The following is a 14,451-nucleotide window of genomic DNA, read 5'->3' on the forward strand; positions in this document are numbered from 1 at the left end:
TTATTCACTAGTAAAGTTTTAAATTTTCCCCTGACATTCAGAATTATATCATTAGCTATAACAGCTTCAGTTTCATTTCAAACCATTAAGATAAACTGTAGGTATCTACAGTATTCTTTTAGGCTTAGATATGACTAATACTACTACAAAACAGTTGTCTGACTCATGAAATGAACATCTTAAATAATGGTTAAAAAAGCTAGGACAGTGTCTAAACTTGATTGCATCAAACTTGAACAATGCTCTGTATTTCATATGCTCCCAGACCTAATACAGTAAAATCACTATTATCTGAACTGGTTGGGACCGAAGGTAGTTCAGATAATTGAAAAGTTTGGATAATCAAATTTTCATCAATGAACTAAGTTTCGACTATAAGACACCCATGTAATGTAATATTATGCCTTCTAAGTCATTGTTATTTTCCATGTTTAGGAATTGGTAATTCGGAGATTGTATTCAGAAATAGAAAAGTAACCAGAAAGCCAGTGGGCTTATTGTGATTTCTTGCCAATTGAGATTATAATCCGAAGCTTTCGTCATCGTTAATTAAACTGATCAGCAATGTTATTTCACTGACTGTGGACCTACCTACTAAATATATTAACTTACCATGTTTACAAGCTATTTAAGTGAAAATAAACTTAAGCCCCATCCACTAATAAATATGCATAATAGCAACCTTAACATATATTACCATGTACCCGCTATCTACCAACACATTAATACCAAGTATGAATAAATTCTGACTTTTGGTTGCGAAGTTAAAAGCATTTGGAGATTTTCACGTTTGACCCCAAGACATCATTATTATTCATGGAATGAGCACCAAAACCAATAGGATTCATCTACTCACTATGGCGCATCTATGAACCAAGTATAACTTCAATCCAACTTGTCGTTGTTTAATATTCAGTTACTGTGATTACTTGCTATTTTAGTAAAAATCAACTTAAGTCCCGCCCCCAAATAAATATGCATAATATCAACTTGAACATATATCACCATGTACCCACTATCTACCAACATATTAATATTAAGTATAAATAAATTCTGTTTTTTCGTTGCGAGTTATTAGCATTTGACCCTGTGACCTCATTATTATTCATGAGATGAGCACCATCAATAGGGTTCATCTTCTCACTATGGCGCATCTATGAACCAAGTATGACTTCAATCCAACTTGCCATTGTTGAGTTATCATGTTTACGAGCCAAGGCGTCACATACATACACCCACGCACATGCACACACACACGCAATCACCATCCCATAGATTCCTTGAGCCTTCAGCAAGGAATCAAAAAGGATCCCCAATGATGCTTTCACTAAATTCTGTTGCCTTAAAAATGATAAAATTCACTTTAAAAAAAATTATACAAGAAAGAATGTATTAAATATGACTTCAATCCAACTTCTCGTTGTTCAGTTACTGTGATTACAAGCTATTTTAGTGCAAATCAACTTAAGCCCCGTCCCCTTATAAATATGCATAATATCAACTTGAACATATGTCACCATGTAACCACTATCTACCAACACATTAAAACCAAGTATGAATAAATTCTGACTTTCGGTTGCGGAGTTATTAGCATTTGGAGATTTTCACGTTTGACCCTGTGACCTCATTATTATTTATGAGATGAGCACCAAAATCAATAGGGTTCTTTTACTCACTATGGCACATCTATGTTCATAGTATGACTTCAATCCTACTTGTCATTGTTCAGTTTCTGTGTTTACAAGCTATTATAGTGAAATCAACTTAAGGCCCCTCATATATACATCATATCAACTTGAACATATATCACAATGTACCCGCTATCTACCAACATATTAATAACAAGTATAAATGAATTCTGACCTTTGGTTGCAGAGATTTTAAAGATTTTTACGTTGGACCCTGTGACCTCATTATTATTCATGAGATGAGCACCAAAATCAATAGGGTTCTTTTACTCAGTATTGCGCATCTATGTACCAAATATGACTTCAATCCAACTTGCCATTGTTGAGTTATAGTGTTTATGAGCCAAGGGCGTCACAAACATACTGTACATACACATACGCAAGCAATCACCATCGCATAGATTCCCTGAGCCTTCCAGCAAGGAATTAAAAAATGCATTTGTTTCATTTCGGGAGGTTGCAGGATTTTCCACGTACTTTCACCACTCTATATATGAGTAGCAATTAATTAGTCTATATATTACTGCGTATAGGCCTCTTACTATAGTACAGGAAACACAAGTGTCTGTGGTGTCTCTTAGTCTAATACTGATTCCCATATCAAGCTGAAATTTCACTGACAACTTTAGTGAATATTGTCAAGAAAGAAAAGTAAGTCATTTTAGCTTTGGCCCAATAAAGCTCTTTCATGTTTGAATAATTTACCTTGAGGTCAGCAGCAATACTGTACGCCGAATGATCGAGAACACACATGTGCACGGCAGGGTGACTTTTCCGAAACGCATTCTTGTTTTTATAACATGGTAGTGGTCATGCATTCAATTTACTCGTTCCAATAGCCGGAACAAAATGTTAGAAGAGGAATCCCTAATTGCAACAAGGCAAAATTTTGGCTTCAGCTTTTAGTGCAATACAATTTTGTATTTTTATTTTAAATAATTGCCATGCTAAACTTGAATTTCGATGTAATGATATCTCTGTGGAGAGTAGGAAGGCGTCAATGGCTCATATCAAGTATCACGTAATAAAAGGTCATAGCCTGCATGCTAGGCACACAATTTTCATTATTGTGAAAGTGTGATTGAACATATTAAAAACTCTTTTGTAAAGGGGTAACAATCTTGATACAAATAACAATCAGACATTTATGTAGTAGGTAATAATCTATTCGATAAATAAGGCAATGAAAGAATGACTGAAAATATACATGCTTTGCTAAAAGAATTTGCAGGCCGATCGTTATGTAAGTGAACAAATTTACATTGCACATAAAATGAGTACTGTACAGTACTTGGAATGGATGACACTAGGCCTCCAGATTATTTATTGATGAAGGGATGGCCGGTTGGGATAATCTGGGGTTCGGATAGTTAGAATTTTACTGTTTACTACTTTTCTAAATACATTGCAATGGTTTTCCGCTTAACAGTTTTAAGAATCAAATCGTTCATAATTTCAAACATTTCAGTATTTTTCTCATTGTAATATCTATACTGCTATTACAGTAACTCAAACTTTGTGCAAGTTAACAAATTAGGATTGGAGAATATCTCTCTTTCGCTCAGTTTTCATTTACCTTTGTGATGGTTAAGACAACATCAGTTGAAGTAGCCAATGGGTTCATCTGTCCATGTAATTTATAACCCACAACTTTAGGAAGTACCATGCTGATTGGCTGACCCAACATAACAGCTTCAGCCTCAATACCTCCAACCCCTGTAAAAAAGAACATTATCATTATTTCTGTTAACCATAAAATGCAAAGCAAAGCTTCAAAAGAGCTTTCACAATGGTTTCTTCATTGTGAAACTAACCATTTTCTTGTTTTATTCTCTTAAGCAGTATCACAGAAATTCTAATAGTGAGATGTATCTTCTAAGCTTCAGATAGGCCATCAATATTCAATATTAATGTGCAAGAGTATATTAAGTGCCATAAATATTACCAAGGATTGGTGCACATTCCACACAAAGTAGAATCAAACTTGGTTCATTAATTAAGGTACACAAACACACTTAGAAGAACAAGACAAACAACCTAATAAGACAAGTAAAAACATTGCCTCTGAACTCCACAATAAAACTTACCCCCCCCCAATGTTCAAGAGCTAACATAATTACCCAACCTTGGTTTTCAGTACACCATGAGGACCCTTACGTCTGTTTAACTCTTATATAAATATAAAGTCATTCAAAAGCTTACCCCAGCCTACCACTCCAAGTCCATTGATCATGGTGGTGTGAGAGTCTGTTCCAACCAAGCTGTCTGGATACAGGACCCCTTCAGAACTGAATACCACTCTGGCCAAATATTCAAGGTTGACCTGATGAACAATGCCTGACCCAGGTGGAACAATCAGCATGTTCTTTAAAGCCTTTGCACCCCACTAGTTAAAAGATCAAATATTGAAGCAACAATTCACAACAACTTCACACAACAAAATAAAAATCACACTCAAATATTTTAAAGCTATATAACTGACAAGAAACTTTGAAGTGGTAAAGTAAGAGCCAATGTATTAATGTAAGAACCAAATCAGCAGTGCATGACCAGTAATGTGCACAAATAACAAAGCGTTTTGTGTTTATACCAATGTTTTCTGATAAAAATTGCTATTTGAGAGCTTCAAAATAGTACTAGTTTCGTTACCTTGAGGAACAGAAATCTCTCCTTATTTCTTTCAAATTCAATTTCTTGGTTCTTTTCTAATGCAGAGGAACTGTGGAGGGAGAATAAAAAGTCACATCAATCAAAGCACTTGAAGAAACCATTCATTGGAAAACAGAGAAAAAGAAGAGACAAAGTGCCACTGGTTGAACAATCATTCTTGCTGCATAATTGCCAAAAAAGTATGAATCCAGCTGAAAATACCTGGAGATGACTCCAAGTTCCTACAAATAGCAGGAATAGTAGAAAACTGTTGCAACAAGTAATTTTTCAAGCACCATTCTCTTTTCACTGTGTTGTTAGAAAAGTTGTTGATTTAAAAGCAGTTCTGAGTAAACTTTTATTGAAAGAAAGACATGTTAAGCAGCAGTTTTTACAAATTTGTTTTTTACTTTTGCACTTTGAGCAGAAACATAAAACATTTAATGTTCTAGAAAACATGTGCACTTTGTCTGCTACCTACAGTGCAGGAAATACCATGCATCATAATGGTAGTGACATAAAAATAAAATAACATGTTTGGAGAATCTGGACAAATGCAAGCAAAGAACCTTCTTTGCAAAACGTCCTGAAAGTGCATTGCTGTCATATTTTGAATGACTTCTCCCACACCTGTAGAACTTACAACCATGTTTCGTTCATTGAAAACACCATGTAATGTCAGCAGAAATGACTCAATGTTTGAAATACAACAGTATTATACAGTGCAAAATTGGTTCAAACACAGAATGGGGGACTCTTGTTCAAAATCATGGGAGTATAAATTAAACATTTTTCCAGTCATCAGGAACACTTACTAATATCAAGTTCTGAGACAACTCTTTGTACAGATATCACAGCCAACATAAATTTATAAAAAATCAGAATGTAAAATGCATTGATGTTTTGATGACATCATTTACACTTAACTTAGATCTGCTTCTTCACCAGAAATAGCTCTTAGAATATAAAGGTCCTGAACCACTATATTGATGTACAATTACGCTATGGCATGGTAAACACAGGGCAGTCTACTGTAGCTGGCAATACACACCTCCACCAAAAACAATAGGGGTCTTGTACTCAATGTGATGATCCACACACCAAGAATGAGAAGTATCAACGATTTCCATAATTGTGAGATATCATGTCAAAGCGTTTTTAGAGTTTGACCTCTGCTGACCTCAAATGAGATTTGACCTCACAAGCAACAGGGTACTTGTACTCAATATGGCAAACCCTCACATTGCCCCTCTTTTGCTGGGAACTTTTCGATTGAAAAAAATATACTGATGAAAAGTTACCTCAAGTTAGCCTCAAACTTAGCTGAGCTTCAAGGACGATTTTTTCTGTGATTGGTACATAAAATATTCAAGTAAGTCTGACCGACAGGATGCAATAATTTTAGCAAAAGTACTGTACCGTATGAATTATTCCATTCAAGCAGCTTTTGCGAGCTTCGCAATGCAATTATATGATACATAGAAACGTGGCAACAGCTTGCTTTCCATACACTACTGATCGATGTTACCGTGATTGGAGTAGAAAATGCAAAAAAGAAAATTATTTTCACTGCTTCATATCATGCGGTAAAATTTCCCCCTTTTAATATATGGCCATACCCCTAGCATTGTATTCGTTTCTTAACACAAAAAACTTTTTCCAAATCAACTTAAGCCCTGCCCACTAATAAGTATGCATAATATCAACTTGAACATATGTTACCATGTACTTACTATCTACCAACACATTAATACCAAGTATGAATAAGTTCTGACTTTCGATTATGGATTTATTAGCATTTGGAGATTTTTACGTTGGACCCCGTGACCTCATTATTATTCATGAGATGAGCACCAGTTACCGTGTTTACAAGCCAGTGTTGAGTTGTCGTGTTTACGAGCCAAGGGCGTCACATACACACACTTGCGCACACATGTTTGTATTACATTCAGACCGAGGTATTTTCCATTGTTCAAATCCATGTACCCTAACCTTAAAGACCAACTATGGAGACTTTTCGATGAACATAAAATCCCACCATTTTGCATGTATGTAATCCTTAACTCACTCCAATTACATTGCTGTAATTAACTTTACCAATTTCGGACGTTAAATACGTGAAAAATGGGAAGAAAAGTCAGCTTTTTATGAAACCTATTTCAGACATTCCTGAAACATTCCGAAGACATCAGGTGACCATGTGACGTCACTGTTTGTATACCTCAATCACAACAATACTTTTAGTGTGTAAAGTTGTATACTTGAGCTGCCAAAAACATCAATGATATTACTCCTTTTCCCCCGAAATGCCACAATTCTGTGTTGTTGGAGAAGTTGTAAAAGAACCGACGTAAAACGCCGCAGACTTTTGATCAATTTTGTGAGATCCACGCGGAAAGATTTTTCAGCACCCGGAGTATCTCATGCCTATGAGTCCACATGCATGACACTGCCTCTGTGTATGCTGCACATGTCTCACTCTGCGAAAATGATATACTGTCGATAGCTGTGTCGGACATAGCTAATGTGAAATTGACCCTTTCAAGTCTCCTCGTAAACAAGCTCTGGACGTCCTTACATGTAACATTATATCACGCAATTGACAGTATAATATTTACTGTAAGAGATGACCGATATATACCGTGCCTAGGGTAGCATTGTTAGTACATGTAGTGAGTTACAGCTCACAGCATGTGTAAATAATCATGTTAGGATTTCATCGCATTTATCTATTTCATTTGTTGTATTCCAGTATCGTGAGTTCGTGATACATTGTGTTATATTGTCCGTTATGTTTATTCCGGCATCTGCATGGTCCAAGGAGTTAAATAAAAACGGTTCTATGTAGCGATCGGACGTTTTATTTCGTTAGTGACTGTCTTGTGATTGTGGGATGTTACTGGTTAAGGCCTGTTTCAACTAGACCTAACTCTATGGAATTACCAGTCACGGTAGTATTTTGCCCAGGATTGAACGAGAAACGTGGATTTGGATATTCACTGCTAAATTTGGTTTATTGAAAGGATACTTTGTCTGTGTTTGTACTTTTGGATATTAAAACGAGTAAGTACTATGTTCAGCTGAAGCTTAGTCATGTATATGCTACCCTGGTCGATTCGGGTCAGCATCTTCTCGTAGTTGTTCGATTATGTTTAGTGTCTTTTTGGTAATTCGTTGACAGTAACGTAGGCCATTTTCCCGTCACATATCACGCATGAGGCATCCTTTAGGTCTATTCTTCTGTTCAGTTTACCGTATCTTGCGATCAAATTGTATTAGGGAATCGCCAAGCTGCTTGCATGTTCTACAGTATATTGTACCGTACGGACCTATTGACGCTCCGCTATGTAAAAGATGCTTCCATTTGAGTGGAAATTTTGCTAATAAAATAACCAATTTAACTAAATTTTCTTCTTAAAATTGTCTTAAAACTATTTGTTTACCTTCATGTGTTCTTGTTTTAAGCTAACAGCTTTTCAAACGCTCGAAATTGGAAGTCAAATACAGTACATTGTTCGCTATCTTCTTAAAATTGTCTTAAAACTATTTGTTTACCTTCATGTGTTCTTGTTTTAAGCTAACAGCTTTTCAAACGCTCGAAATTGGAAGTCAAATACAGTACAATTGTTCGCTATCTGTGTATAAACAGTGCCTATATCAGCGTTTGATTTTCGCGGTATACAAACAATGACGTCACACGGTGACCAGAGGCTCCTTTGGGTCAATCTCTGTTTTCAGACATTCCAGAGGTTCATGTCACGTGACTACCCAAAATGTCACGTGACTACCCAAAATGTCACGTGACCCATACAATAGAATTCTTCCGAGGACGTGGTGATTCTTTAGAAATCACAACCGAGGACCTTGAATTCTTTTGTTCAAGTCCTTGGTCAGATAGAAAAACAAACGCACTCACGCACGCGCACTCACTCAATCACATCGCATGGATTCCTTGAGCCTTCGGGCGAGGAATCAAAAAGGCATTGAACCACACTATATGTAAAGGAAAAGACAAATTTTAAAATAGTGCAGATTTTGGTGTTTGGGTCAAGGACAAAGGTCGAGTGAGGTCAAAGGTTGATTTGGCCTAAATTGTGTTGCGAACTCCTCGTAAATTAGAATGCCAAGAGTAAAGTCATGAACAAGGTGAGATCTGCAACTCCATGGATTGCCCTGATTTCTTGTGTATGTTTGGTGTGGGTGTGATGATATTGGCTTGTTTCTTGTGTTTCTGTGTTACAGTTAAGGTGTACATGTCTTCCTAATGTTTCTTTCTTTGGTGACATGATTTAAGAATCAATGTGCTGTAGCCTGTAATGAAGTCTGTTCAACCCCTCAGTTTTGCATTAATGAGTTATTCATGTTGCTGGATAGTCATATACTTTTACTGCTTCTGTATTGTAAAATACCTGCATTCAATTACAAACATGGAAATAAGAGACTACTTCATTATTACATTTCAATTAAATTCAGTGAACAGGATTATTCAAATCAAACACATAAAATATCCTGTCGTAGTCTCTCTGAACATGTACTAAAGTTTATCAGCAGTGGCCCCTGAGTTTAGCATATTAAACATTGGTAAAGGTATTGAAAGTACCTGTCAAGTGGTTCTTCATCTCTAAATATTTCTATGATATTTGGTACATTTCAGTGAGTAATCATATTTGAGGATGGTAGTCAAATGCTTGTTAACATTGGCATATCAATGAATGACCATTATTTGACTTTCTGCAAGATTGTGCTAATACTTAGATTGGCCTTCAATTATGTAGTACCACGGTCTAACTCATCTTTCAAAGGTTACCTGCTAAGAGAGACGTAAACAGTCTCCTGGCTAGGATCACCTTTTGCTGATCAATGTCTATCTTGATAATTAAGGAAGGAAGACCCAACTAAAACATGATTAGAAGTGCACGAGTCCACTGTTCTAATATTGTTATTATTGATATTGTTCTAACATTGTAAGAATTGCTTCTATTGTTCTGATATTGTTGGAATTGCTCAGACTATAATTGTTCTGACATTGTGAGATGTTGATCTAAATTGTTGACATATTGACAAAATTGTTACTATCATGTCAACTTGTGAAATAGAATATCAAAAGTTTAATGAATCACAAACGAAGAACACTACAAACATCACACATAAAAGTGCTTTGATCTTATTGATTGTTCTGGGCACTCTATTAAACAGAAGACATTCATTATAAAGTTTCTTGTGTTTGTTACCACAATACAGTAACAAAGCTAATAAATGCTGACATAAACAGGTTGCTTGGATTTAATTGGCATTCTTACTCCTATCAAGAAAAGAAAACAATAGGTTCTAATTCTCTTTAACAACCAATTTTATCTAATTAAAATTTGATTAGCATTTCTTATCTCTCCTTGAATATTGGAATATCTGTTTCACAAAGATTAACACAATGTAGTGACTGAACTGCAACTCTTGTATAAAACATAATTCAGTCATTATATGCCAAACTTTGTTTTCAAGACAACATGTGCAGACTTTTATAATGCAAAAGCACTGGAATGAATTTGGTGGAGGTTTTGTGGAGTGGGGGGGGGGGGGTGGTGGTGGAGTGTGTGATGACATAAAAAATCCACTGTAAAGTGTAACAAGAAAACCAAGAGGTTTTGAGATTCCTTGGCATCTAAATATTACTGTAGGTTCATTGTGCACACTTGGTTCCGACCTTTTATGAATATTAATGTAGCATCAACACAAATGTTGTTCCTTGCAATCAGCTCAAGTTTGATGACCAAATTGATATTTTAAAGAATTTGCTTTAAGCTCTACCACTCATTAATATTCATGCCCCCCTCATTAATAGTATTGGGGTAGAATTCCGACTTGCAGCTGGAAGGTTAGGGGTTCGACTCCTGGCCGGGTCATACTGAAGACTTTAAAAATGGAACCTATTGCCATAATATCCATGAGTTTGGATGGGAAGTCTGGTAGCAGTGAAAAGCATATTAGCTCTACCAGGATTTGATCTGCAGACCTGCTTTATATGCACACACATTACCAATTGATCTTGAACTATGGGCCAACTGGTCTCGAAAAACACTCTGTTGCAGCTACTCTTTACTGATTGAAAACAAGAGCACCAATGGTGCAGTAGCTCATCCCAGACTGGTCGGCAAATATTATGACCAACTTTTGTAATCATTCATTATTAACTGCATTATAAAAAGCATTTTATAATTTTCCATTAGAGAGCCCAAACAGGCCGAAATCACCCTGGACCCAAAATGTGTGAAGACCCCATAACACCCACTGGTCAACAAACATACTTTCATAATCACCTATTATTAACTGTATGACAAGAAGCATTTTTGTAGGTTTTCATAAGAGGGATCAAAATGGGCCAGATAACTTTGGACCCCATATCTGTGAAGACCTCGTATGAAACACTGATCAACAAACATTATGGCGGACTTTCATAATCATTCATAATAGTAAATGTACTGAGGACAAGAAGCATTTTCAAGTTGATCCTCAAAAGTGCCCATTTTGGGCCCTAGATGACCTTACACCAAAGATCTGTGAACTCCCCATAGGGCCCTCTGGTCAATCAACATTATGGCCAACTTTCAGAATCATCCATTGTTAACTGTATGACAAGAAGCATTTTGTAGGTTTTCATAGAAGCCAAAATGGGCCCAAGATAATGTTGGACCCACAATCTGTTAACACCCCATTAACTTGCCATATAGGCAAGGGGTGGCACCAGAGGGGAAACAGGGGAGGGGCTACAGCCAACCCTGTCAGGAAAAAATATGACTTCATAGGAGAGCCAAAAATATATTATTGTGTACTTTTGAACATCAATGTGACCATTATGATCTCATGAAGATAAATGTGACATTATTCTGCTGGTTTCAACCGCCCCCAAAGAAATTCAAATTTCTCTTATATACGAAATAGGGACAAACATAAAGTCGGGAAAAATATGACTACATTGGAAGACAAAAAATATATTATTGTGTACTTTTGATCATCAATGTGACCATTATGATCTCATGAAGATAAATGTGACATTATTCTGCTGGTTTCAGCCGCCCCAACAGAATTCAAATTTCTGTTATATACGAAATAAGGACAAACATGAAGTTCGCACTCTTTGCATGCAGTAGTCTTTTTTCTAATGAGATTGCAAAAAAGGTCACCACATCCATATAGAGGACATTACTCTAGTACCACCAAACCAAGTTTCATGAAAAACTTACGATTGCAGAGATATTGACCTTTGTTGAAAATCACTCTAAGCCCCGCCTACTCATTAATGTTCGTGATATCATCACTAAAATCAATAGATTCATATCTATTTTTTTGCGAAAAACAACACTTAGCCCAGCCCCTCATGAATAAAATGAGATTGGACAAACTGTCACCACATCCATAAAGATAACTTTACTCTAGTACCACAAAACCAAGTTTCATTAAAATCGAACCTACGGTTACGGAGATATTGACATCAGTCTAAGCCCCATGTACTTATTAGTATTCAAGACATCATCACCAAAATCAATAGGGTACATCTACTCACTATGGGTAACCTCTGTGCCAAATATGACATCAACCTACTTTGACACTTCTGAGTTTTGGGCATTACGAGCAAGTTTTGCGAAAAATAACACTTAGCTTTAGCCCCGCCCCTCACTAATAATAATGATTGGACAAACTGTCACCACAGCCATATAGAGGACTTTACTCCTGTACCACCAAACCAAGTTTGATGAAAATCGAACTTACAGTTGCGGTGATATTGACATTTTGAGGAATTCGCTCTAAGCTCCGCCCACTCAAAATGTTCATGATATTGGCACCAAAATTAATAGGGATCGTCTACTCATGATGGGTAACCTATGTACCAAGTATGACATCAATCCCCCTTGGGATTGCTGAGAAAACCTAATTTCAAGCTTTTTTTACGAAAAACAACACTTAGCCCCGCCCCTCACTAATAATAATGAGATTGGACAAACTGTCACCAAAGCCATATAGAGAACTTTACTCCCGTACCACCAAACCAAGTTCCATGAAAATTGAACTTACGGTTGCGAAGATATTGATATTTGTTGAAAATCAATCTAAGCCCCGCCCACTCATTAATATTCATGATATTAGCACCAAAATAAATAGGGATCGTCTACTCATGATGGGTAACCTATGTACCAAAAATGAGATCAATCCACCTTGGGATTGCTGAGAAAACCTAAGTTCAAGCTTTTTTGCGAAAAACAACTTAGCCCCGCCCCTCATGAATAATAATGAGATTGGACAAACTGTCACCACAGCCATATAGAGGACTTTCCTCTAGTACCACCAAACCAAGTTCCATGAAAATTGAAATTACGGTTGCGAAGATCTTTATATTTGTTGAAAATCACTCTAAGCCCCACCCACTCATTAATATTCATGATATTAGCACCAAAAAAGTAGGGATCGTCTACTCATGATGGGTAACCTATGTACCAACAAGAGCCCAAGGGCACTGTGGTTCCTTGCTTGGGGTATATGACAATACACATAATATTATCAAGCAAGATTAGGGTGAAATAGTCCAAGTAATTGTGGTCCTACATGCTCCCATAAAGTAACCAACACTATAGCCAACACTTTTGTGATCACAAAATGTGATCGGATTTTTTATCAAAAGGCACTTTTGAGATCTAAATATGGCGTCGCAAATGTAAGAAATATAAGAGACCTACAGCGTGTCAACAGATATGATAACAATGGTGACCTCAGATGACATGACCTTTAAGTTTCAAAATGTTCCACCACCCCATTCACAACTTGTCCCAAAATATCAACCATGTCACACCTTGGCATTGAGATTTAATTGCATTAAATGTCAAAAAATTAACTTTGGGCTTGTATGTAACTTCACACACAAAGGTCACCCGGAGGTCAACCAATTGAAATTTTTGATCGGTGAGACCTAAATAGAGCATGACTGTAAAAATTCAAACATTTTTGCTTTGCCCATTTTCTCCCCCCATAATACTACTTTTTTGACATTAGCTGACCTTTGGTGACCTTGGATCACATGACCGTTAAGTTTGAAAATATTCCCCTATGCCATTTGCAACTTGTCCAAAAAAATCAACCTTGTCACACCATTTAAAAACTGAAAATAGCATCGAAACTGTAAAAATCCACAAAACACGAAAAGGTCACCAGAGGTCAAATTGAGATGCGGATCGACAATTGGATTACATTGAAGCAACTCCCAACCCTAACGGACAATTTGTTCTCAAGTTGTCGCAAAAATACTAGTTTTTTATCATTAATTGACCTTTGGTGACCTTGTATCACATGACTGTTAAGTTTGAAAATATTCCCCTATACCATTTGCAACTACTCCAAAAATATCAACCTTGTCACACCTTGGAACTGGGAGTTATTGCATTAAATGTCTGAAAATTAACTTTGACCTCATATAACTTCGCACACGAAGGTCACACAGGGGTCAACCCATTGACATTTATGATCAGAAGGTACCTTTGACATCTGAAAATTGCATCAAAACTGTAAAAATCCCTAAAACACTAAAAAGGTCACCAGAGGTCAAATTGAGGTACAGGGTCACCCAGATGCGGGTCGACAATTGGATTACATTGAAGCAACTCCCAACCCTAACGGACAATTTGTTCTCAAGTTGTCGCAAAAATACTAGTTTTTTATCATTAATTGACCTTTGGTGACCTTGTATCACATGACCGTTAAGTTTGAAAATATTCCCCTATACCATTTGCAACTACTCCAAAAATATCAACCTTGTCACACCTTGAAACTGGGAGTTATTGCATTAAATGTCTGAAAATTAACTATGACCTCATATAACTTCGCACACGAAGGTCACACGGGGGTCAACCAATTGACATTTATGATCAGAAGGTACCTTTGACATCTGAAAATAGCATCAAAACTGTAAAAATCCCTGAAACACTAAAAGGTCACCAGAGGTCAAATTGAGGTCAAGGGTCACCAAGATGCGGGTCGACAATTGGATTACATTGAAGCAACTCCCAACCCTAACGGACAATTTGTTCTCAAGTTATCGCAAAAATACTAGTTTTTTTTCATTAATTGACCT

General features: G+C 36.6%; 1 protein-coding gene across 2 annotated transcripts in view; it reads right to left on the reverse strand.

Annotated features, from left to right (window-relative positions):
- LOC139966806 (cytoplasmic aconitate hydratase-like) overlaps window positions 1-14,451 on the reverse strand; it is a 59,307-nt gene that overhangs the window by 11,066 nt on the left and 33,790 nt on the right. For both annotated transcript variants that reach the window (XM_071970167.1, XM_071970169.1), the window contains 3 exons: window positions 4,338-4,407; window positions 3,891-4,074; window positions 3,265-3,404 (listed from right to left, as the gene is read on the reverse strand). In XM_071970167.1, the coding sequence (XP_071826268.1) occupies window positions 3,265-3,404; window positions 3,891-4,074; window positions 4,338-4,407 (394 nt within the window). The remainder of the gene's footprint in view (window positions 1-3,264; window positions 3,405-3,890; window positions 4,075-4,337; window positions 4,408-14,451) is intronic.

The sequence above is a fragment of the Apostichopus japonicus genome, chromosome 4 (genome assembly GCF_037975245.1).
Source record: "Apostichopus japonicus isolate 1M-3 chromosome 4, ASM3797524v1, whole genome shotgun sequence".
In the NCBI taxonomy this organism is placed as follows: domain Eukaryota; kingdom Metazoa; phylum Echinodermata; class Holothuroidea; order Aspidochirotida; family Stichopodidae; genus Apostichopus; species Apostichopus japonicus.